Source organism: Phaenicophaeus curvirostris, chromosome 2, assembly GCF_032191515.1.
Source record: "Phaenicophaeus curvirostris isolate KB17595 chromosome 2, BPBGC_Pcur_1.0, whole genome shotgun sequence".
NCBI classification, from domain to species: domain Eukaryota; kingdom Metazoa; phylum Chordata; class Aves; order Cuculiformes; family Cuculidae; genus Phaenicophaeus; species Phaenicophaeus curvirostris.
Genome location: NC_091393.1, coordinates 1,468,777 through 1,492,028, shown reverse-complemented (window position 1 = coordinate 1,492,028; position 23,252 = coordinate 1,468,777). Strand labels below are relative to the sequence as shown.

Below are 23,252 nucleotides of genomic sequence, written 5' to 3'. Positions count from 1 at the left end.
CCCTCTATGTGGCACTTGTGAGACAGGATCTGGAGTGCCATGCCCAGCTTTGGGCTCCACTGAACAAAAAAGACAAGGACATACTGGAGCAAGGGCAGTGGAGAGCAACCAAGATGGTCAGGGGCTGAGCACATGACACACATGGAGAACTGCAAGAACTTGGTGTGTTCAGGCTTATGAACAAAAGGTTCTCAGGGAATCTTAGTTGTTGATTTCAGATACCTAATGCAAGAGTATAGAGAAGACAGAGCCAGGCTCTTCTCAAAGGCATGCACTAAAGAACAAAGGACAACAGTCATGAGTTAAAATAAAAGAAATGTTTTTCACCGTGAGGGTTGCTCAGAGAGGCTGTGAAATCTTCCACCTTGGAAATATTCAAAGCTTGACTGGACATGACCCTGAGCAACCTGCTCTGGCTGCCCCTGCTTTGAGTATGGGGTTGGACTAGATGATCTCCAGAGGTTCCTTCCAACCTCAGCTGTTCTGTGATTCTAAATGGCCTTTCAGGGAATAGAGGAGGAATAAAGAAAACACTGGAATTTTTACCAGTCTTGTAAAACCTATATCCCAGCTGTCACATCCCTGACTTTCTATTATGGTGAAACACTAACATGGCTTTTGCTTCCATCTATCTGGGCATGCAGACTATACCAATGTTAAGGAGTGAAAACAGATAGGCCCTCCAAGTCTGAAGGAGTTTCTGGAAGAGAACTGTGAGGAACACAACAGAGAATAGATAATTAAATTGAAAAGTGCAGATACTTTAAATCACTTTCTCTCATCAAAGAGTTTAATCATAACAAATAATAAGCAGTGGCTTTTTTCCTTATATATTTGAATTTTAATTTCTAAAGAATAATATTTCCCAAACCAAAATAAATAATTGAATATGATCTTTTAGAATTCCATTAAACTAACAGTTTATGTCAAATGAGAAAATCAAGCACCATTCAAGTTCTTTTATTCAAAAGCTGCTTTCAGGCTACTGTTAAAGTTGAGATTCGGGAAAATTAAAAGTAAAAAATAACAATAGCCTAGAAAGAATAATTCAGAAGGTTTCTATAAAGAAATAAATCCAAAGAGCAGAAGCAAAATGGTTAGTTATGGCTTCTTCCCTCATTTCATTTGTTGCCTCCTACCTCTGCCATATAAAGCACAGGGAAGGAGAGCCTGACAAGATATTTGGAAATTTTCCAGGTGGCATCAAAACATTGGTTGTCCGCCACATCTCTCCAGACCCTGCCAATACAAACTGTCTCAGGAGGAAACACAGAGCACCAAGTGGCTGATGGAAAAACTTTTGTTTGGGTTTTTAATTTCTACAAGCACGTCACAGACCAAAGGAGATACTGTTGTGACAGGCACCGTACATTCACAGTTTTGCCCCATTGCTATAAACATTCCGTATCATGCCTGCACGTTCACATTAAGTCAAAAACTGCAATACATGCTGGGTTGTTTCTGCTGCCTATACGAGGTAGTTTCAGTTAGCATACAAAGCTTTATGCATCTTATGAATTCCCTAGTTGGGTCCTTCCGCTTATGTGATGTATAGGAGCACCCAAAAAGCTACAGTCTGCTCCCACTGGAGACAATAAGAGTTCTACAATTATGTCTCATGATCAACCAAGCTGTATTCAAAACTGGCATGAACTATTTTGAGCACTCACGAAGAGAGGATGCAGAAGAAGTCCCGCGAAGGAACATCTGCAAGCCATCCTCACTGTCGCTGGAACTGGCCATGCTGTTCCTCATCTGCATCACAGAGAGCTGTGAGCAAAGACTAGGCTGTCGATCAATCTTTTTTGAAGCCTAAAATAAAATAAGTTATTATTATTATTTTTAAAAAGATTATCAAGAAAATTAAAATAAAGGTGGAAAACAACAATATCCTCTGTAGCAGATGCTCTGGTCTCAGCTATGACCATTCATGAATCAAGAGACTGGTTAGAGCAGAAGCTTCTATGCAGTATAAATTATTTATATGAAAATAGAAGATTCCAGTAATATATTGGAATTAGAACACTGACAAGCACAAAACCTCAGATTAATTATTCAATTTTAATTCTGTTTTGTACTAGACTTTTCATGTGTTTTCCTACAGAAAGGTTGGTTATTATTATTCAGTAATTCATTACTTCGGTATGATGCTTTCCAGTTAAAAACAGCCTTTATAATGAGACTAGTCCTCCATGCTAAACAAAACAGCATACTACGTATAGTGTTCAGCAATTTATATCTTAACAGAAATTTGTTCACTTTCTTGGCTTTTCATTTCATCATGTTAGAAAATAGTGAATGTCAGTCCTTCCTAGTAAATGATAACTTAGCTCTTGATTTTACTTAAGACAGATTAAATGCATCACATGAGCATTATCCCCTACCCGTCAAGTGGTCTTAGGAGCTTCCATTTACTTTGAGTAGTCTTCCCGACAAGTCTTTGTACTATAACATTTATATGAAACCATATATTGTACGCTGTTAAGTATTACTGCAAGTCAGAATGCTATTTTAAATGTATGTGAAAGGTAATAATCAATGACAAAAGCATAGTGGATGACTCTACTGAATTTTTTAAGTCAGGAATTAGCACCCTATTTCACACGGAGAGGAATGACTATTTTGCCAACAGTGGTGAAAATCTCCTTAGGCAGGAGAAAATCACAACGTTCCTTAGTAATAAATAGATGCTTTTCTGTTTTCCAACATACAACAAATTGATATTCTTATCTTCTTACTACCGGCTTGATTGTGAGTAATCTATACTGAACTTGGTTTTGTTGCTCTCTTTAGTGTCCTCTGTGTACAGAAGTCACCTACAAAATTTTCTGATGAGGTTGTCCCCAGTTAAAAAGCATTAAAGACACCAGTAATAAGTATATTTGACAATGAAGCCTGTGAGAAGTGAGGTGCATAGAGTGCTGGCAATGGGGAAATAAAGGAGAATTTACTTGACAGTTCTTGACCTATGTTATGTAGGAAGGGCTTGTGCAACAGGATTTTCATTTAAGGAAGAATAAAAAGGTACTACAGCATTCCCAAATGCTCACTCTTAATTTTTAGAACACACATTTTCAAAAGCTACTGTGATGAAACAGTTACAATAATGTCAAATTCATGTGACTACTGTTACTAAAAAGAAGGACTGATAAGAACTGAAGTTAAAATGTTCAGATGTTAAGTCAAAGGAGGGCTGAAGTTTTTTTTAATACTTAGAAGCTATGGTAAGGATCTTTCATTTAAAAATAGCAAATACAGCATTACTATGAGTATTTCATTTCAAGAAATATTTATTCTGGTGCTGAAGCTCTACAGTGCCAGAAGTCAGCAGCACAAGCGTGTTGCTGATGACTTTATGTGTTAGGCATGGTATCCTACTTCTGTCATTCACGTGAAAAAAAAGAAAATGAGAGAAGATGAAAGAAAAGAGGAAAAAAAAAAGGAGGAAAGAGATAAAAAGGTAAATAGGGGAAAAAAGAACAAAATGAAAGATGACAAGGTGAGGAGTGTTAACAGCAGTCTTCTAGGAAAGGCAGTCTGAATGCAATCCTCAGTGCACGCACGGGAAGCTGTTGCTACATGTTCCTTTCAGATGCCACACTCCAGGAATGACTTACTGTCTATGTAGATGTCAGTTTTAATTACTGACCATTCCCCTGTAATTATTTTTATTTAAAAAACCAAACAAGCTTTAACCATACACTTTGTTAAGTGTATACTATAGGTGGTACATTCCTGCTATATCATTTTTATCTTACTGCATCAGTAAGATTTAAACAGTAATCTAAAATAGTTTTGATGATCTGATTGCAAGACAGTGTAATCCTCTACTTCATTGACCAGAGGGCAGAATAAACTCTACTTTCTTGCAGTTAAATTGTTTCTCCAGCAATTCTTTGTTTTCTCTTTCTATAGCCAGTACAAAATTGAGAAAACTTAAAATGTCTAATTAGCCATAAAGACATGAGAAGTTAAGCCTCTCAAAGGTCTGTTGTACAGTAGCAGTGGCAGTCATTCCTTTTGGATCATTTTCTAGTAAATTTACAGCTTTGCAGGAGTAACAATTTAACCTATATATGAGATATTTACAGGCAATTTGATGAGAAGGATTTTTGCTCTGAGTTACTGTGAGTTCAATCAATACAGACAGAATACAAAAGTACTGTATTATAAAATTATAAAGCTTTTCATAAATGATGGTGAAAGTTCTTCAAATAAATTATGTATGAGAACCCTACAGCCACTGCATAAATAATTAAAAAAGCCACCACCAGCTAAGTTACCATCCAAATATTTTCTTTCACAAAACAGTGCTGATGCTTGTACAAAGGCTCTAACTTTTTAGTAAGAGAGCACATCCAGGGAGAAGCACCTTTTTAGCTACCAGCCATCATGTCTACTAATTTACTAGAAATATTTGCACTAGCTGATCAGTTCTGAGTCTCAGTTACTCATCTTTCTTGCACATTACTGCACTAACTTCAAACAATATTGCTTTTGACAAAAACATTTCACTGACTCATACTTTGGCAGAAAAGGCAAGAACTGTGAATTCAGCAGCTGACAGCAGCAGGTTAAAAAAAAGTGCTTTAAGAGGATTAAAAACTGGAGTAACAATGCATTTGTGTGGGAGAATAAAATTCCCAAACAAAACTTCAGTTGCTTACCTTGTCATTTAAAGTTGGGTCATTCAGTGAATACAGTTTATTTGTAATATCTTTGCCAATAAGATACTTAAAAATCTCATATAGAAATGGCTCAGATTCCAGAAAATAAGTCAGCCTTTCCCTGGACCAGCACAGGAACTTGCAGTTATCATCTGCGATAATGGTGACCTAAGAAAATACACACTCAGAATTAGCACTTCTCTCTTGCTTTATAATATGTGATACCATTTTATCTGTGTCTCCAGTCAAAATAAGTACATGAAACTTTTCAGTATCCCTTAGAATGTGATATTTACAAACGCAGAACATCTCAGGTATTTATTAGCATCATATTTTTAATTGATAAGGATGACCAGTTTGTTTTTCAGAAAACCTGGGAGAGGTAATAGGGGGAATCTCTCACAACTGTGAAAGCATTTATGTTAAGAGAGTTACGTGTAGAGTTGGCCCTACAGTGCACTACCTGCATCCCAACAGGCTAAATGTTGCTTGGTTTTATTTTATGTTGCTGTCACCAAACAGGAACAAGTGGTATAATCAAAAGGTCTCCATCAAAGAGTTTTTAGTGGGTTTTTTTGTCTCTTTTCACTGTCAGCCCTGCTTATCCCCAAATGCCACCTTCTAGCAGTTGAGCTATGGCTCTCTGTGCTCAGTTTCTGATAATTCAGCTATTGGTAGCTACAGAGGAGCTTGTAGCCTCTCTAGGGAGGCTGGACCTGCCAGGTTCATCCCCCTGTGCCAGCAGAGGGCAATGGCACACCAAAACCTGCCCTGCTCGGTGATACTCCATGGAAAATTAGTCACCTATGAAGAAATAGGGTGCCTCCTGCTATTAGAAGCTAATGTTACTCCCCTGAAAAATTAAATATCTATAAAGCCTAAGAAATAATGTGAAACTATCACATATGCATGGATTCCAGCTTCATGATCTGTAATACAAGCACACAAGCTCAGGAAGAATTTGCCAGCACTGCCAGCAGATGGGGTCCTTAAGATTGAATCCCTGTCCTGTCGCAACATGCTTGTATTGCACTGAGAACGTTTATGTGCAGTAACAAGCAGAACTCACGAGTGAAAGGATGCACACTGCAGTAAATTAGAAATGATTGCAAGGCAGCCAGAAATTGAGGCATGAGGTTTTTCCCTTCAGAGGGACCGATTTGTATCCATTTGCTTACAAATAGGCTGTGCCAAGCGGTGCTGTGGGATCCCTCACTGCTGCAAAATGAACACATCTGGACAACTTTCTCTTTGGCGTTCAGCCTAGTGTCTGACTGGAACATATGACATCAATCATTGGTTTTAGATCCTACATTGCTCCCCTCCTGACAGGGTATCAATGTGGATGCACCTAGTCAGCCACAGTCCAGTCATTACTACAAACATTCAGTGAAAGAACATCAAGTAAGAGGCAGCAAAATACCTGTTTTGGCACTATGTGAAAAAAAAAAAAAAAAAGCTTCCCTAACAGTACTTTTTCCCCACAAGCGACAGTACCAAATATGCTTTAATGTACCAGTATCATTACAGCACTAGTAACATATACCCCTATTACCCTCCATGAGTACTTTCAGTCAAAACAATGTGATCTCTTTCAGTTGTTTTAACAACTTTCAAAATGAGAGAAGCATTAATAAATGCTAGATAAACTAGATAAACACCCATTTCAAATTACTAATGCCTGAACTTTTACTCTTTTATTTTAGTAACATCAAATATTACAGTAACAAATTTTCCTTTTCTGTTTCTGAACCAGTGATAACACTGTTCATATAATTTCTTTTCCAGTAAAGCTCTCTGCCAAATTATCTGTCCTGAATAATCTCTTAACAAAAAACAACTTGCAAATAGTAAAAGAGAACAGAATAGCAAAAGCCAGACTACTCAGCTAACACCGTCATAATACTCTTCTGCTGCATTTCATTTTAAAATTTACTCTTGATATGGTCCATCATGAAATAGTACTAGAAAGCTAACAAAATTATGCAGCCAAATAGTTCACTGTCAATCAAAGTTATACTCTCTTTTTTATGATTTCATTAATTTGTATGCAGTGACATTTAAAGAAAAGTGTACCTGGAATTTCTCACCCCGGTTCATCTGCGTTGATCGAAATTCAGGAGAATCTATAAAGGCACAGGGGTAAATATTATGCAGAAAATGCCCTCGATAAGACACCTTCATTCTGGAAATAAAATATGAAACAACATTTTAAAGTCATGGTGGTTGATTAATTTAATCTAAATTTGGATATGATTATTGACAACAGAAAAGCAGTAGGTAGCAGGCAAAAATATGCCCCTCTTCTGGAATTTCAGCCCCAGAGCTAACCTATCTTCTGCCTAAACTTCCACCGATTCTAAGCAGTTGACAGCCAATTGCAATTACCAGATGTGGTGTGTATCCTTAGAACATTGCTATACAAAATCAAAAAGATCTGAAGGGTTATGCTACACAGCCAGACCAGAATCGGGCTTCCTTTAGATAATTACATTTCCAGTAATGAGCAGCTAATGACTTCAAAGGAAAATGATGAAATCCAACATCACTGTTGCCATCAACAGAAACTGGTTGAAATATTGGCCAGAATTTAGCAAGAACTTCAAGATTACAGTCTGGCCGTGGGCATTTATTTCACTGTTTTTCACCTCGGTCCTGTCAGCCTCTGGGCAGTGTACCTGCTCCTCTCTACTTGCACATATATGTGAAATTATAAATTCCAAGAGATCTGTTCATTTAAAGTCTACGGGAGAAATAGTTTTTCCTTCCCTCATGCACCATACCATTTAACGTTGACAGCTGAGAATGCACTGAGAAGGCAACTCAGATATCTAAGACACAAACAAATCTCCTGCTTGTTCTGGAAAACATTGCCTTTGGTATTATACAAATATAATTCCCCCTAAAATGCATGCAGCTGCACATAGAAGTGAGGACATACTATGGTCCCAGTAAGAGACATCACTGTCATTTGAAAACTGTGTCACAAAATAGTCTACGTCTATAGACTATTTGGCTATAGACAATAACATGCTACAAACAATATAATTAAAAAAGCTGACAAAACCCAAAAACTTCCTTATCTATTCAATCATCACACAAAGCATAAGACTGTCCTCGAGCTTTACGGAACCTACTTCCCCTTCAGCAGGATGCTTAGCCTATCGTCAACTGATGTTTTATCTTCTGCAGCATAGGCTTGACCTGTCTTTAAAGTCTGAATGTTGCAGAATTGTCCAGTTAGTCTTTGGAAGAGCTCTGGAGGGACATGGAGAGGTTCAAACATTCTCTTGTAGAGACTGCTAAGCTCCTTCTCTATCTTGATCTAGAATGCAAAAACAAAAGACATCAAAAAATACAGCAGTGTTAAAATAAGCGTAAGACTATGCACATTTTACTTGCTAGATTTGAGGAACATTTCTGTTATGTTTAGGCAAGGAAAGAACTGGTGACATCTATTTACAAACATTGACTATTATAGACTGACTGAAACCTTATCTAAAATTAGCCAGGTGAGCACACTGTTGCTACAGGAAGCTGTTCTATTCAAGTGGCACATTCAATCATACACAAGGAGTCTTTTGAGATGTCTGTTGATGCAACAGCAAGCAGGATGTGGGCCAGAATTACACAGGAAAATAAATGAGGTTGCCTGCATTTTTCATACCACATGTACACCTCATTCTGGGCATCTCTAAGGTTTCTCCTAAGAGCCCCTTTCATCCATGAGTTTCTTGGCTTTGTTGCAGTGGAAAAGCAATACTATGAATCCTGAAAAGACAAACCCATCATATTGAAACCACATGTGAGAAAGGAAGAAGAGAAAAAGAACACTGCCAGCGGAACATCCTACATCGAGGAGCCCACCCAAACTCAGGCAGCAGCAAAGAGGGAAAGGATGTTGGCTGAATTCCTGGGCCTGGAAGTCTTTCTTGAATGAAGGCAGCAGGGAATGAGACAGTGTCCAAGCCTCCCCAAAAGCAGAGGCAGCCTGAACAAAGCCTGCATATTTGCTGTGAGGAAAACAAATTAGAACAATAAGCATTGGATAATGAAAAGAAAAAGATTACGTTGAGCAGAGATTAAGGAAAAGCAACCAAGAAAAAAAGAAAAAACAGAAAAAGAAGAAAAGGAGTCACTACACAAACAAATGACAATATTCAAATTTCACACAGTTTTCTAGATTTTTTTTGTATTTCAATATTAAAAACAAGGGAGGAGAGAAGGCAGTAGCACAGGAGTTCAGGAGTCACTTTTCAGCTGATGGTGGCTCAACCGTGAGAACAGAGAAACTTCTGGTCATCTTATGGCTGGAGGAGGCGGAGAATCAAGAATGACCACGGGAGGCCCCAGGCTGCCTGAAGTCCCTACAGGCTTCAAACTGTCACAATTCTCTCACCAGGAGAGCATTTTAGGGTGAAAATATTAGTCTTTAGCCCCTAAGAGATGCAAGTTTTCCACATCAACAGTCCTCCCTAAGCTGCTTTTGGTAGAATTACCTCTGCATGTGAAACAGTAAAGCAAGGATAACGAGAATTTTTTTTGAAAACTGAGGTTTCCTTGTTACATTTCAAGTTTATTTGAACATGGAACAAATTGAGATGAAGCAGAAACTTTCCAGATGTGTGGAACCACATTTGGAGTATTTCATACATAGCTTCAGTCACTGATGCAAACCATCCCACATTTGGGTCACCAAACACCATGAGAATCGCTTTGGAAAATCCAGTGGACAGAGATGGTGGGTTAGTCCCACAGAAAGAGTGTACAGTGTGTTATTAAACTGCTAAGTAGGAAGATACAAGGCTGATTATGTGACCTTGCAGTTATCATTTCATGACATCTTAGTCTTTATACTTCCACAGAAGCTCAACAAAAGCTCAACAAAAGGATATCCCAGACCTGCAGACTTCACTTTTTTAACCAGCCTCTAACCATGAAAAGTAAAAGCAAATTTATTAGCCATGAGGACTTCTATGCAGCCTCCATGTGAAACACACACCAACACCTGTTTCCAAGGGTTTAATGTACAAAATTCTCATGAGAGCGCTCCTGAGAACTTGATTTTTCTTACACTTCGCCAAACTCACTTTGTGTAAGATATCTGTGTACATTCACCACTCACAGCTGTATTAAAGCACCATTTGATTTTTCGATCTGTCCATACATAAGCTTCAATTAAACATGAATTACTGCCACCCAAAAACATTTAAATGGATCTTTCCATTTCATTACACTGTGAACATTCTGTTATACATCTCCATCCTTCTATAAATTAATCTCTGTCTAAAAAACTCTATCAGAACAAAAACCAGGAGGGCTAGAATATAAATGTTCAAACAGGATAACAATAAAACCACAGAATGACAGAATGGTGGAAGTTGGAAGGGACCTCTGGAGGTCATCTGGTTCAAGCCCCCTAACAAGCAAGGTGACCTAGAGCAAGGTCACCCAGGACCACACTCAGACAGCTTTTCCATATCCTGAAGGACAGAGATTCCACAACCTCTCTGGGCAACCTCTGCCAGTGCTCCATCCCTTTTAGAGTAAAAAACATTTTTCCTTACATTCAGACAGACCTTCATGTGTTTCAGCTTGTCCCAATTGCCTCTGGCCCTGTCACTGGAATACTATTGTTACTCTTTCCTGCAAGAGCCCATTGCTGGCTCATGTTCAAGCTGGTGTCCACAGGACCTCCAGGTCTCTTTCTGCAAACACGCTTTCCAGCTGGTCAGCCCCCAGCATGTGCTGGTACATGGAGTTGTTTCCTCTGCCAGCATAGGACTTTGCACTTCTTGTTGAACTTCCTGAGATTCCTGTCAACCATTTTCCATCCTGTTGAGGTCCCTCCAGTTGGCTGCCCAACTTTCTGGCCTATCAGCCACTCCTCCACAGTTTTGTGTCATCACCGTATACTCTGCCCCATCATCCATATCATTAACAAAGATATCAAACAGGACTGGGTCCTGCCCTGACCCCTTGGTTACACCCCTAGTATATACACTAGTGTGTATAGTACATACCTCCAACCAGATGTCATACTCCTGATTACCCTCATCCCAGCCATTCAGCCAGTTTTCAATCCAAATCATTGTCTCCTCATCCAGCCCACATGTCAACAGCTTCTCTAAAAGGATTTCATGGGAGACTGTGACAAAAGTCTTACTGATGTTAAGACAGACAATTTCCTCTAATCTTTACTTATCTACTCAGCCATTTATTTCATAGTAGAATGTTATCAGGTTGGTTAAACATGACTTCCCCTTGCTGAATCCATGCTGACTGCTCCCAATCACCTTCTTGTGCTTCACATGCCTGGAAATGGTTTCCAGAATTAGTTGTTCTATCATCTTCTCAGGGACTGAGGTGAGGCTGCAGTACCCTGGATTCTCTTTCTTGGCCTTTTTGAAGAAACCAGTGGCACCTGCTTTCCTCCAGCCCCCAGGCACTTCTCCCAGTTGACATGATTGTTCAAAAATTATCTAGTGGCCTCATAGTGACATCAGCCAGCTGCCTCTGACAGTTGGTTTTGCCCACCGGTTCTCCAGGAACTCCTTCATTTTTAACAGCCATACAAAATTAACGTGCACCTCTTTCTATACATGCAACTTGAAGATAAGTCACTTTCTTAGATGAACATACAGGTAGCTCCCAAGACTCATGAGTTCAGAACAATGCACACAGACCTGAGGACAGGATTTGGCCCTGGAATGCTAATGTAATCCCTTAACTAGCACATAATTCCAGCTTCGTGATCTTCCTTTCATGTTCAATACTTAAAAGAGTCTGTTAAAAGGGAGACCATGTGAACTATCCCTATAGTGTCCAATCTGATCGGTCAGATCATAACCACTTCCTTAAAGACTGATCAGATTGGACACTATAGAGATAGTTCACATGGTCTCCCTTGTAACAGACTATTCACCCTTCACAAGTGCAGCTGACTGCTCCTCCAGTCATGCTCGTGGGTCATATTCCAAATGAGTCATATGGGTAGGTGTAATGTTTTGTTCGGCAGTGGCTGAAATACTCTGGGATGCTGCCAGAGCTCCGAGTCAGAGCTCTATAGGGACACCAATTAGATTCTTTCAGCTTCCACTCAGACTAGAAAAGCCAAATCTGAAAGCTCTAAGGAGTCAAAACCAGAGAAATAATTTTCTGGTCAGAAGAGAAATTCGCTGCTATTTTGCATGCTCCATTTAATAAAATAAATATTTAACAACTGAACATATCAATTATTCATTTTGTAATACGACTAACTTGAAACTATTCTTCAATTCCTTCCTTTCCTTAAAAACATCATTTGTGAGGACAACTAAATAAAATTGATTTTGAGATGGGCAATACAATAGTTGCACAATACAATAGTTGCACACAGAAAATCTTATTCAAAATTAGTTCCTATTTCTTTTTTATTCCTCCATTCTCTACATTTCTATAAGAAAAGCACTTAAAATCAGCCTTCAAAACAGAATGTATAAGACAGCTAAAAGATATTTGTTGACTACCACGCATCACTTCAAGTAAGCCTGCTTATCGTCTGTAACAAAGAGATTCATATATTGTCTGGGATATTAGAATCATAGAATAGTTTGTGTTGGAAAGGACCTTAAAGATCATCAAGTTCCAAGCCCCCTGCCATGGGCAGGGACACCTCCCACTAGATCAGGTTATCCAAGACCCCATCCAATCTGGCCCTGAACACCTCCAGGGAGGGAGCATCCACAACTTCCCTGGGCAACCTGTTCCAGTGTCTCACCACTCTCGTGGTGAAGAAATTCTTCCTAATGTCTAGTCTAAATCTGCCCCTCTCAAGTTTATACCTGTTCCCTCTTGTCCTATCACCATAAGCCTTTATGAATAGTCCATCTCCAAATTACCCTGATTCCATACAATTTCAACTATTGCTTAAATGCATGTAATTTATTGGGTATTTAGAGTCCAGTTTTCAAAGAAGCTGAGTACCCACAGTTCCAAGACCAAAGCTGCAGTGGCAGAAATACAAATCTGAAAGTCAGACACCAGTTCTCCACTGTGTTACAGTTTAGATTAATATGAAGCAATTCGGTTTTCTTTTCTCCTCATACTGCTAGAGAACAGCAGTGAAGTGCTTCTCACCTATGACTATATAAAGCTAGGTTAGTATTTTACAATGATTATGTAGGCTTGTTCTCTATCCAGTGGAGAGATGTCACTATCGTGTCTTAAACAGATATTGGGCAAGTGAGTTGAATTACACTTGACAACCAGCTTAAATTACACGATTAACTTGCATACGGATGAGGTCAGACAAGATGATTTCGATTCCTATTTCATAAGGTAAATCTAGTTGCAGAAGTAGAGATCACAAATAATAATTTGTTCTCTTTGAAAATGTTCTTCATTGTTACACTCAAGTATTACATGCTTTCTCTCAGAGGCCCTTCATTTCTGGGAGCAGCTACGTTCTGAAGGATGTAATATTTCAGTACAAGTGTCAGAATGTGACTGAAAATGCCTAAGAAAATAGTCAATGCCTACGTGGACTCACTAATTAAAAGTATTAGATATTCCTCCTACATTTCACTGTTTCTATTTACTGCATGTTTCTGTCTTTAGAAAGCAGTTAAATATAGCAGAAGATGAAGGAAAAAGTGATTCAATAAAGGCATCTATGGTGGTACTTTCATGATTTTGCTTTGTTCTCTATGCAAAATTATGGAGAATGTCAAGAAGTTGTCATTCATTTCTAAAGTCAACAGAACTGATATTTGTTCTAGGTCAGCTCTTATAGTAACAACTCCAGTCTTACCAGAAGGAGCATCTAGGAAGTTTTCACGTGGAAGATTGTTCCTGCAAGTTTCCTTGTTCCATTCAAGATCTGGAGATGGAGCTAGGGGCGTTGTTCTGAACTAAATGCTGTAAGCCTTACTGCCACATGACGTGGTAACCAAGTTATGACACAGTCAAGTTTGAGCACCTAGTGTGGCAGGCACAGTACTCAGGTAAATGCCCAGACCTATTAGCTTGCCTCCCAGTAGGTATCTAGCTGTGCAAGCACTCCTTCAGTGTTCTAGCGTGAAGTCAAAGAGCAGAGTCTATCACTGAACCACATCTCAGGTTCCAGTGGCCGGAGAACAAACTTGCTGTCTACATCTGCAGCCCCCTCAAAGGTCCTGCTGTCTTCTGGTTTCACTCATGAGCCAGAGAAGTAGGAGTATGGCTGCCTGAACAGTTTCCACACCATGGATTGAGTTGAGTGCAAAGAACAGTTTGATGCTCTTGCGAGGACATGGGAAACATTTAGCTAGGCTCTAACAAGAGCCAGATAACTAAACTTCTTTACGCAGGACTCACCTAAACCTAGAAGGTCTGTTCTACACTGTTTCTCATCCTGTTCCACCTAAAGCTGTTAGGCAACTCAACTATTACTCACTCTTAGATGTTGTGCCCAAATGATGTGCCTTGAATAAACGTTTAAAAGGAAAAAAATTAGAGTTATTTTACACTAAGTTTCCCTACAGGTCTTTCTGAAAAGAAAGATCTTTCAGTATCACCTCATTGTTGGACAGTAAGCTGAGAAGTAAACCTGAAAAGAAACTCGTGTTAAGGTCTGTAGGACAGTGTTTTAGAAAACAAAACAACCAACCAACCTGATTAAAAAGTAATTACTGAAAATATTATACAGTAAACCAATTAAAATAGCATAATATTTTCACGTAATGTTCATAAATATTGTAATTTCCTAAACTTAACAGAAAGAAAAATACTGAATTTTTTTTAAGTTCTAATAGACTAGCCATGTAGTGCTGTTTCTTTGCATATCAGCAAGGCCATGGCTGACTAGCAGAAATATGGTGGAGTTTCACCATGCTGCTCTATCTTGACGATGGCGCATAAATGGATTCAATGGCACTAGCAGTACGAACCAAAGAGGAACTTACTCTTTTAACTGGGAGGATTACTCTCAGAGAATGTAATTTAAATGACTAGAAATATTTACTACACAGCTATAAACATCTAGTATTAGATCAGTCTAGCTAGTTTTAAGCAATCCTTGAGGAAAGACAGATGTGAAGCATATGCTTCCTTGCCAATAGAGGAAGAGGATGCCTATTTCCTGGCTGTGTTCTTGCACAGGCCTCATTGACCTGGTGAAGAGCTTATTTCATAGAATCATAGAATAACCAGGTTGGAAGAAACCCACCGGATCATCGAGTCCAACCATTCCCACCAATCTCTAAACCATGCCCCTCAGTACCTCATCCATCTGCACCTTAAACACCTCCAGGGAAGGCAAGTCAACCACCTCCCTGGGCAGACCGTTCCATTGCCTAATGACCCTTTCAGTGAAGAATTTTTTCCTTATGTCGAGCCTGAACCTCCCCTGGTGGAGCTTGAGGCCATTCTCTCTTGTCCTGTCCCCTGTCACTTGGGAGAAGAGGCCAGCTCCCTCCTCTCCACAACCTCCTTTCAGGTAGTTGTAGAGAGCAATGAGGTCTCCCCTCAGCCTCTTCTTCTCCAGGCTAAACAACCCCAGCTCTCTCAGCCGCTCCTCATAAGGCCTGTTCTCCAGCCCCCTCACCAGCTTTGTTGCTCTTCTCTGGACTCACTCCAGAGCCTCAACATCCTTCTTGTGGTGAGGGGCCCAGAACCGAACACAGGATTCGAGGAGCGGTCTCACCAGTGCCGAGTACAGAGGGAGGATAACCTCCCTGGACCTGCTGGTCACGCCGTTTCTGATCCAGGCCAAGATGCCATTGGCCTTCTTGGCCACCTGGGCACACTGCTGGCTCATGTTCAGTCAGCTGTCAACCAACACCCCCAGGTCCCTCTCCTCCAGGCAGCTTTCTAGACAGACTTCTCCTAGTCTGTAGCACTGCACAGGGTTGTTGTGCCCCAAGCGCATGACCCGGCATTTGGCCTTGTTAAACCTCATGCCATTGGACTCAGCCCAGTGGTCCAGCCTGTTCAGATCCCTTTGCAGAGCCTCCCTACCCTCCAGCAGATCAACACTTCCACCCAGCTTAGTGTCGTCTGCAAACTTGCTAAGGGTGCACTCAATGCCTTCATCCAGGTCATTGATAAAGACATTGAACAGGGCTGGACCCAGCACTGAGCCCTGGGGAACCCCACTTGTCACTGGCCTCCAGCTGGATTTCACACCATTTCCCACCACTCTCTGGGCCCGGCCAGCCAACCAGTTTTCCACCCAGGAGAGTGTGCGCCTGTCCAGGCCAGAGGCTGACAGTTTCCGAAGCAGAATGCTGTGAGAAACTGTGTCAAAGGCTTTACTGAAGTCCAAGAAGACCACATCCACAGCCTTTCCCTCATCCAAGAGTCTAGTCACTTGGTCATAGAAGGAGATAGGGTTAGTTTGGCAAGACCTGCCTTTTGTGAACCCGTGTTGACTGGGCTGATCACCTGGTTCTCTTGCAAGTGCTTCGTGATAGCACTCAAGATCACCTGCTCCATGACTTTCCCTGGTACTGAGGTCAGACTGACAGGCCTGTAGTGCTCCCGATCCACCTTGTGCCCCTTCTTATAGATGGGCACGACATCAGCCAGCCTCCAGTCCAGTGGTACCTCCCCAGTAATCCAGAACTGCTGGAAGATGATGGAAAGGGGTTTGGCAAGCACATCCGCCAGTTCCCTCAAAACTCTTGGGTGAACTCCATCTGGCCCCATAGACTTGTAGACGTCTAGCCGGGCAAGCAAGTCTCTAACCACCTCCTCTTGGATCGTGGGAACCTCGTTCTGCTCCTCCAACCCCTGGGGTTGTGCACAGAGGGAACAACTTTCCTTACTATTAAAGACTGAAGCAAAGTAGGCATTGAGTACTTCAGCCTTGTCTTCATCCTCTGTTACTGTTGTTCCCTCTGCATCTAGTAGGGACTGGAGATTCTCCCTAGTCCTCATTTTACTGTTGATATATTTGTAGAAAGATTTTTTATTGTCTTTCACAGACTTGGCCAATCTGATTTCTAATTGGGCCTTAGCCCTCCTGACTTTTTCCCTGCATGTTCTCGCTTCCTCCCTATAGTCCACCCAGGATGCCTGCCCCTTCCACCAAAGCTCATAGACCTCATTTCCAGCTGGTTTTATTTTTTTGGTACTAGCTGTTACACAATTCCACAATATGTCTGCTTCTGGGGAATGGCAGAGTTATTCTGCTAATGATATAGCGACATACATATTCCTGTGTTCTTCACATTATAATTCTATCTGCCTTAGATTTTGGAGACTACTGAACACAACAGTAACATTTAGAACACTTAGCACTTCATTAATATTTGATTGGCACATAATAGCAACTAATACTAAAGAGTATCTAGTTTTGATGTGCATATACCACTAGAAGGCTGGGGTGCTAATCAACTTGTAGAAAGGGAATGTATTTCTGGATGAATAATACTAACAAAATAAATTTATTTTCTATTGGATATACATTTGGCTGAAGACAAGGCAAACAATCCTGTATTTTTGGTATAAATTTCAAATACATTCTTAGTGTGCATTTGAAGAAAGCTATCCTAATGCATCCTTCTGAAGGCTACAAAAGGAGTTGCAAAACTCCCAGACATAGCCCTCAAAACTCAATGAATGCACTAAATGGGTTAAAAGGATGGATCGTCTCACTTACTAGTGCTCTTTCCACACCTTATTCAATTTTGCTGCTTGTGCCCAAGTCCAATAGATGTTCAAAAAGGGTATTAGCATCTCACTTATCTTTCATTTACATGTAAAATAAATGTGGTAGTACAAAACATATGGGCCAAAGCACCTGCCAGCAAAGCAAAGAGTGTGAAGGTCATTTATAAATGGACCTCAGCATTTGTTTCTATGTTGAAATAACAGTCTGTCAGCCTGGCACTTTTAATTTATCAGTTTCCCTTCCCACCACAGAAGACGTTCAAGATTTAAAAGTGAGGTAGGAAAGTTTGATCCCTCAGAGACTCCTAATTAAGAAAAAATACTGTCCTGGAACACTCAGTTTTAAGTATGTTAGTAGGATTTTATTTCAGGAGGCCTGTATGTGTGTACTCATGTAGGTGGGAGGGTGGTGGAAAAAAAATATACACACAAACCCCGAACTACCATTTCTGGTCTCTCTGAAAAGAAACTATGTAAACTGTTCCTTATCAACAAAACCAAACAAAACAGTCAAAACCAACCAATAGTAACTTCAAAAGTCAAATTGTTGTTCAAGGATATGGATATCAGAGAAACAATTATGTGCTGCATCAGATCATACTTATGTTCCAGATCCTTCCTGAAGTAGCTAACTGACTTCAGCCAGAAGTACTCCTGTCTAATTCAAGGACTGCTGTGTAATTCATTGGTTTGCTCAGCAAAAGCTAAACTTCCTTTTTCTTGTGTCTTACTGACTGCTCATGCAAGTTAGCTGTTATACATACCGGTCTTCTCTTATACACCAGGTATATGAAATGTAAAAGGTTGACAACCAAAAACACAGAATTCCAGATCATTATGTCCAAGGCACAACGGTAGAGTGTAGCCCAAATGATGAACAAAGCACATCCTGTAAAAATTAAAAAAAAAAAAAAAAAGTTAAATTTCCCTGGAAAATAAACAGATGCATACAAAGCCATCAAGAATGTGTCCACTGGATGTAATTACACGCCAAAGCAAAATGTTCTACAAGCTTTACTATAGTTAGGATCCACAGATCAATGCACGCACTGCTAGTATCAGCTAAATCACTACAATGCTACAAACAGCACTAAGAGCAGGTTGGCAGCAGACTGCAGTCCTATTGCATGGGACTGCAATACCGGAGCAACAATAATTCAGATCAGGACTGGGGAAAGCAGAAAGGTGCAGCTCATGATGGCCTGTTACTAAAATGTAGAAATGGAATAGGGGGAAACTGTATCTTAAATACAAAAAACCAAAAACAGCTCAAAACCCCTTTATTACTGGTACTGCATTAGTTAGACAAATAAGAGCCTAGAAATGAATGCTTATTGTTCATATCACTAGCATCCATATCTAACTAGCAAGTAGCAGTTGCACAAAAACCTCGTTAAGTCATACACAGATATTTTTGAAAATTTAAAGGAAGTATCATTGTTTCGTTTTGACAAGGTCACAGCAGAGATCTGTATTGTCTTGTACAGCATCACAGAGAAAATTTAAAATGCTTGCCCTTATTTTTAGTTGCTTTGCTTTGAATAATGACAATTGCTTTAAAAGATAAGGCATGCTACATGATTAAGGATTCCATTTTAGCCTACAAAGACAATACTTATCAAATGATAGATTATGCACCAGTGAGTCTCTCCCAGGTAACTATGCGCCTACCATAGAATAGAGATGGCTGTGGAGATACATTTTGCCTTAAGTTTCATGTAAAGACAACAAGGAGAAGGTGCCAAATTAGCATCCCATCCATCTCTTTCTCCATGAAGACAATGCTGAATTCATTAACTCTGTATTATCTATTCTGTCTGGGTTGATGACTGGCCAGGCAGCATTTATATGCGGATCAGAAAAATCTAAATATGGTGGCTCTTGACCAGCTGGTTAATTGGACTACAAGGGACAGGAGGATATGAGGTCTGGATATGAGCTCTGAAAAGGAGCAATATTGTGGAGCAATACAGAGGTGGGGCAGGGTCAAAGCAAAGGGGACAGACCCCTAGGAACCAGGCTTCATTACTTATGCTGCCTATAGAGTAAATGTGCTTCCAGCTGCCACCTCAGCTTTCAAAACTCTGATTCCATATCTGCTCAAAGTGCAACAAGACCTACTGACCAAAGAGGCAAGCTCAGCAAATGCAGAGCTACCATTGCTTTTGAAACAAGAACTACAGAGACAAAAGGTCTGGCAATGCTCAGACCCTTGGTTGTCGGTACAGTGTGTTTTAATAAGTTATCCTACAATAGCTATAAAAAACAAAAGGCAGGATCAGTGCAAATTCAACCACAGAAGCTCTATCACACAACTGACCTGCTCTGTTATATGAATAAGCATTGTCACTTAAAAATACTTAAGCATGCTCTATGTTGTTATACACCAGGCTTATCTTTCTAACACTGCAATAACTCGCTACTCCTTCTCCTTTGATCACAAAGACCTTGTCCAACAGAAAGCACAGGGGCTTAGAAATAGCTGTGGGACTGCAGGAGTGTTAAAAGTGGAACTACATTTGCTCAGTCTTGAGTATGCCCAATTTAGTTTTTCCTCTGAAGTCAATTTTTCATGTTTTCATGATTTTTTTCATTCATTTTTCATGAATTCAGGAGAATACAGACTGCACTCCGTATGAAAAGCTCGCACTTCTAAATTGGCGATGAAAATAACAGTAAAGAATGCGCTGGCCAACATCAAGCTTCTCAAGGAAAACTTCACCTAATGCAGACATGCTGAGCTAGCACACCAGCCAATACGCAGGCTCAGTACTTACTTGACGCCTAAAATTAAGGTCTTATGGATCCATACACTTAACTATAATTTCAAATTTAAGGGATTTTAAGCATCCAGGCAACATCTGAAGTAAGTAGGGTCTACTTGTTTCAAGTTGACATCCTCAGAGGTTTGAAATTGGAAGTCACAAATCTGGTAAATTTTAAGAGCCTAGGCACATACAAACTTTCTAGAAAAGGTAGGTCAGGGCCAGAACAGACCTCCACTTACACCAAAACCACTTTCAACACAGTACAACAACCATGAATATGGGCTGTAATTTCACCACAAGCTGAAGAGACCAGCTTCGTAATGGTCACAAACTGCTACTTCTGCCACCGGAGGGTCGCAAATCTCTGCATAATAATTTTCCTACCTATGGTGAGCAGGCCTCGCAGAAAAATCATATGAAGGTTCAGAGTAGTTGGAATAACCAGTCCAACTGCAAAGCATATATTTGCCATGTGAAAAACAAGATGATGAATTTCTTTCCAGTTTTCACATGCAGTCTCATTGAAAGGCACGAGGGTGGCATTTTTTAATTCTGGAATAAAACCTAGTGGAGTAACACTGAGTGGGGTCATTGATGTAGCATTCATCTTGGAGACTCCTGCAATTAGAGAGAAGAAAAAAAATCACCATGTATTAAACCAAAATATATTAGACATACACATAGATTTTAGGGTTATTTTATCTCTTCCCAAGATATAGTCTCCTATATCATTCAAGGAAAAAAAAATCTACAGATGCTTTGAGAAGATGAGCTCAATCTATAGTTTGGTCATGCTTTACTATCTCCCAATTACTAGGCTTGATGAATGGTATATTTCAAAATTTGGACCATAAGCACATAAACAACACTAGCTACTATGACTGTCATCACTCAGTACAACATCCTACACATTCTTCCGAGTCTTACACAAGTAAACACAGTTCAGTCTACCATTTACTGAATGGGTCTACAATCATAGGCGAAGTAAATATTTAAGAGAACTTAAAAACCAAGATGAGACCTGAAAGATAAAATAAAAAAATAATTTTATGTAGTGTAAGTCTCCGCTACGGCACACAAAGTCATTCTTCTAAATGAGGAATGAAAGGTCTTAAATGAGAAAGGCGTGCTGCTTGGTTGATTTAAAAAACAAAAGCTGACAAAGTATACAAAAATCAAAATGAATGACAATCTCAACTTCTGGCTTTCTTGCATTATTTGCAGGATCATTTAGAGGTCTCCCAAGCCACATATTATATTGCACACATTATCCAAAGTAGACAAAATCAACTCAAACCACTTTAGAGACAGTAAATAAAAACTACTGGCTTTCCTCCCAGTTGATGAGACGCTACCAAATCAGAAAAAGAGTTATGACAAGGTTGCCAGTCTTTCATGGAATTCACTTGGTCTACCTAGTGTGAGCAAACTTGCAAGACCTTTCTTTGTCTGTGGAACTCCTGGAGAAAATGAGACAGATGAAAAAGCTAATAAAAAAAAATACACAGGTTTTCTTGATTGTTGTTGTAATGCTAAATCTAGCATATTTTCCTTTCACGCCAATTAAATAGAAAAAAAAGAAAAAAATACCTGTGGGCAAATACGTTTCCAATACAAAGTAAAAAAGTCCTACAAAAAAACAAACTACAAAGAGAAACTAGAAGATTTCTAGACACTACCTTTAAAATCTTAAAAGGTGATCTCTCTAGGGAACTGCGGGCAGTGTTGCAAGCACTCCAGAAGGTCTTCTTAACCCTCCAGTTCCCAGCTGGAGGAACACAACTGTTCCTAGGCAGGCTTTCAGAAACATGGGAGAAGCCTGCTTCCAGTGGGGCACATATAGTTGCTGCTGCTAAAGCAGGGGGGGAACCATATGGAGCTCTGCTTGAGTCTTGTTAAGGAAATACATACATGTATCATCAAGCAAACAGGCTCCGTAACATACAGTACGGTAGGATTTGCATTCAAATAAATTCTGTAGAGACAGTGCAGGTTCCTGCTGTCTGTGCTTACTAACTGTCATGTAATTCATCTGCTCAGCAGACTTTTGAGTCACAGTTAATACACTCAATATTTCCTGCAGACTGGAATATGCTCAGCATTTCTCTATTATTTGAAAGTTCTTCTTGGGCTGTGAAGTAACCTTGAGTTGCCTCACCCATTCTTTTTATTACTTTCCCCTCTAATCAACTTATGTATAAGGCAAAGCAAGCTGGATGATTTCTGAAATTAATCAGTCTTTTAAACCCCTTTTAAAAGCAGTGAGAAGAAAGAAATCAGAGAGAAAACCTCAATCCTCCGATAGTTCCTAGAGCTTGTCACAGCTAAGGCAACCTACAGAACATGCAGAGGCATCCTGCAGGATCAAACACTAGCAAGGACATAGTGTACAGAGTCCCCGGACAGAAATTATTTAAAAAACTATACATATCTAAATTTCACCAAAACAAATAGTTCACATTCCTTAAGAGCTCACTTTCCTCTTTTCATCCCTACGTCAGTTATTCACAAAGATTGTGGGTTTTAGCATAAACATATTCTACATTAAATTGTTACCAAAAATCACAGTGCCCAAACAAATACACAATCCAGGTATACATACGGGCACCACCCAAACGTGCTCCTATTTTTCTTCAGTTCTTTCAAGTAAACTTAGCAACAAGAGCCACAAGAGCAGTTCCATTGTCCTGACAAAGCTGCTCACACACAGAGCCGAAGTGTGAGTCTGTACAAGACTGCAGGACTGGCATTTTAATGTGGTTATAAACAGACGGTAAACACTAACTCCGGGTAACTGTGGTTGTGCTCATCTTACCCATATCTCATCACTGTGCTCCTGCTGTTTTCAAACAATATAAACTCCTAACACTGAACAGCAGGATCTCTAGATCTCTTGCAAAAAGTTATCTGAGTTTCTGTTGACATTCACTCTTTCACTGCCTAGTCATCTGCAAAGAAAAGGACTGCTTAACATGTCTTCATTAGGTAAAAGAACAAGTAAAGACAATCAAACTATCACACAGAATCATAACCACGCATAAGTCCATCAACTCATCTCAAGATCAAAATGGGCTACAAGAGGTATCTTCAGCTGCATTTGATTACAAATCCAAAAAGTCTTCCAGAAGCTTGATTTTTTTCAGAGCAAAATTTTGCACTGTATTCCTGGGAGAACGGAGGCTAC

The 23,252-nt window shown here is 39.8% G+C and overlaps 1 protein-coding gene across 3 annotated transcripts in view; it reads right to left on the bottom strand.

The window, feature by feature from the left end:
• POPDC1 (popeye domain cAMP effector 1) overlaps nt 1-22,906 on the bottom strand; it is a 28,546-nt gene extending 5,640 nt beyond the window's left edge. For 2 of the 3 annotated variants that reach the window (XM_069851125.1, XM_069851126.1), the window contains exons 1-7: nt 22,884-22,906; nt 20,453-20,686; nt 18,065-18,189; nt 7,805-7,992; nt 6,744-6,852; nt 4,668-4,835; nt 1,671-1,812 (exon numbers count right to left, since the gene is read on the bottom strand). In XM_069851125.1, coding sequence (XP_069707226.1) covers nt 1,671-1,812; nt 4,668-4,835; nt 6,744-6,852; nt 7,805-7,992; nt 18,065-18,189; nt 20,453-20,686; nt 22,884-22,887 — 970 coding nt within the window. In that variant the 5' untranslated portion in view covers nt 22,888-22,906. The remainder of the gene's footprint in view (nt 1-1,670; nt 1,813-4,667; nt 4,836-6,743; nt 6,853-7,804; nt 7,993-18,064; nt 18,190-20,452; nt 20,687-22,883) is intronic. The other variant, XM_069851124.1, reaches the window with a different exon arrangement.
• Nucleotides 22,907-23,252: the final 346 nt, after the last annotated feature.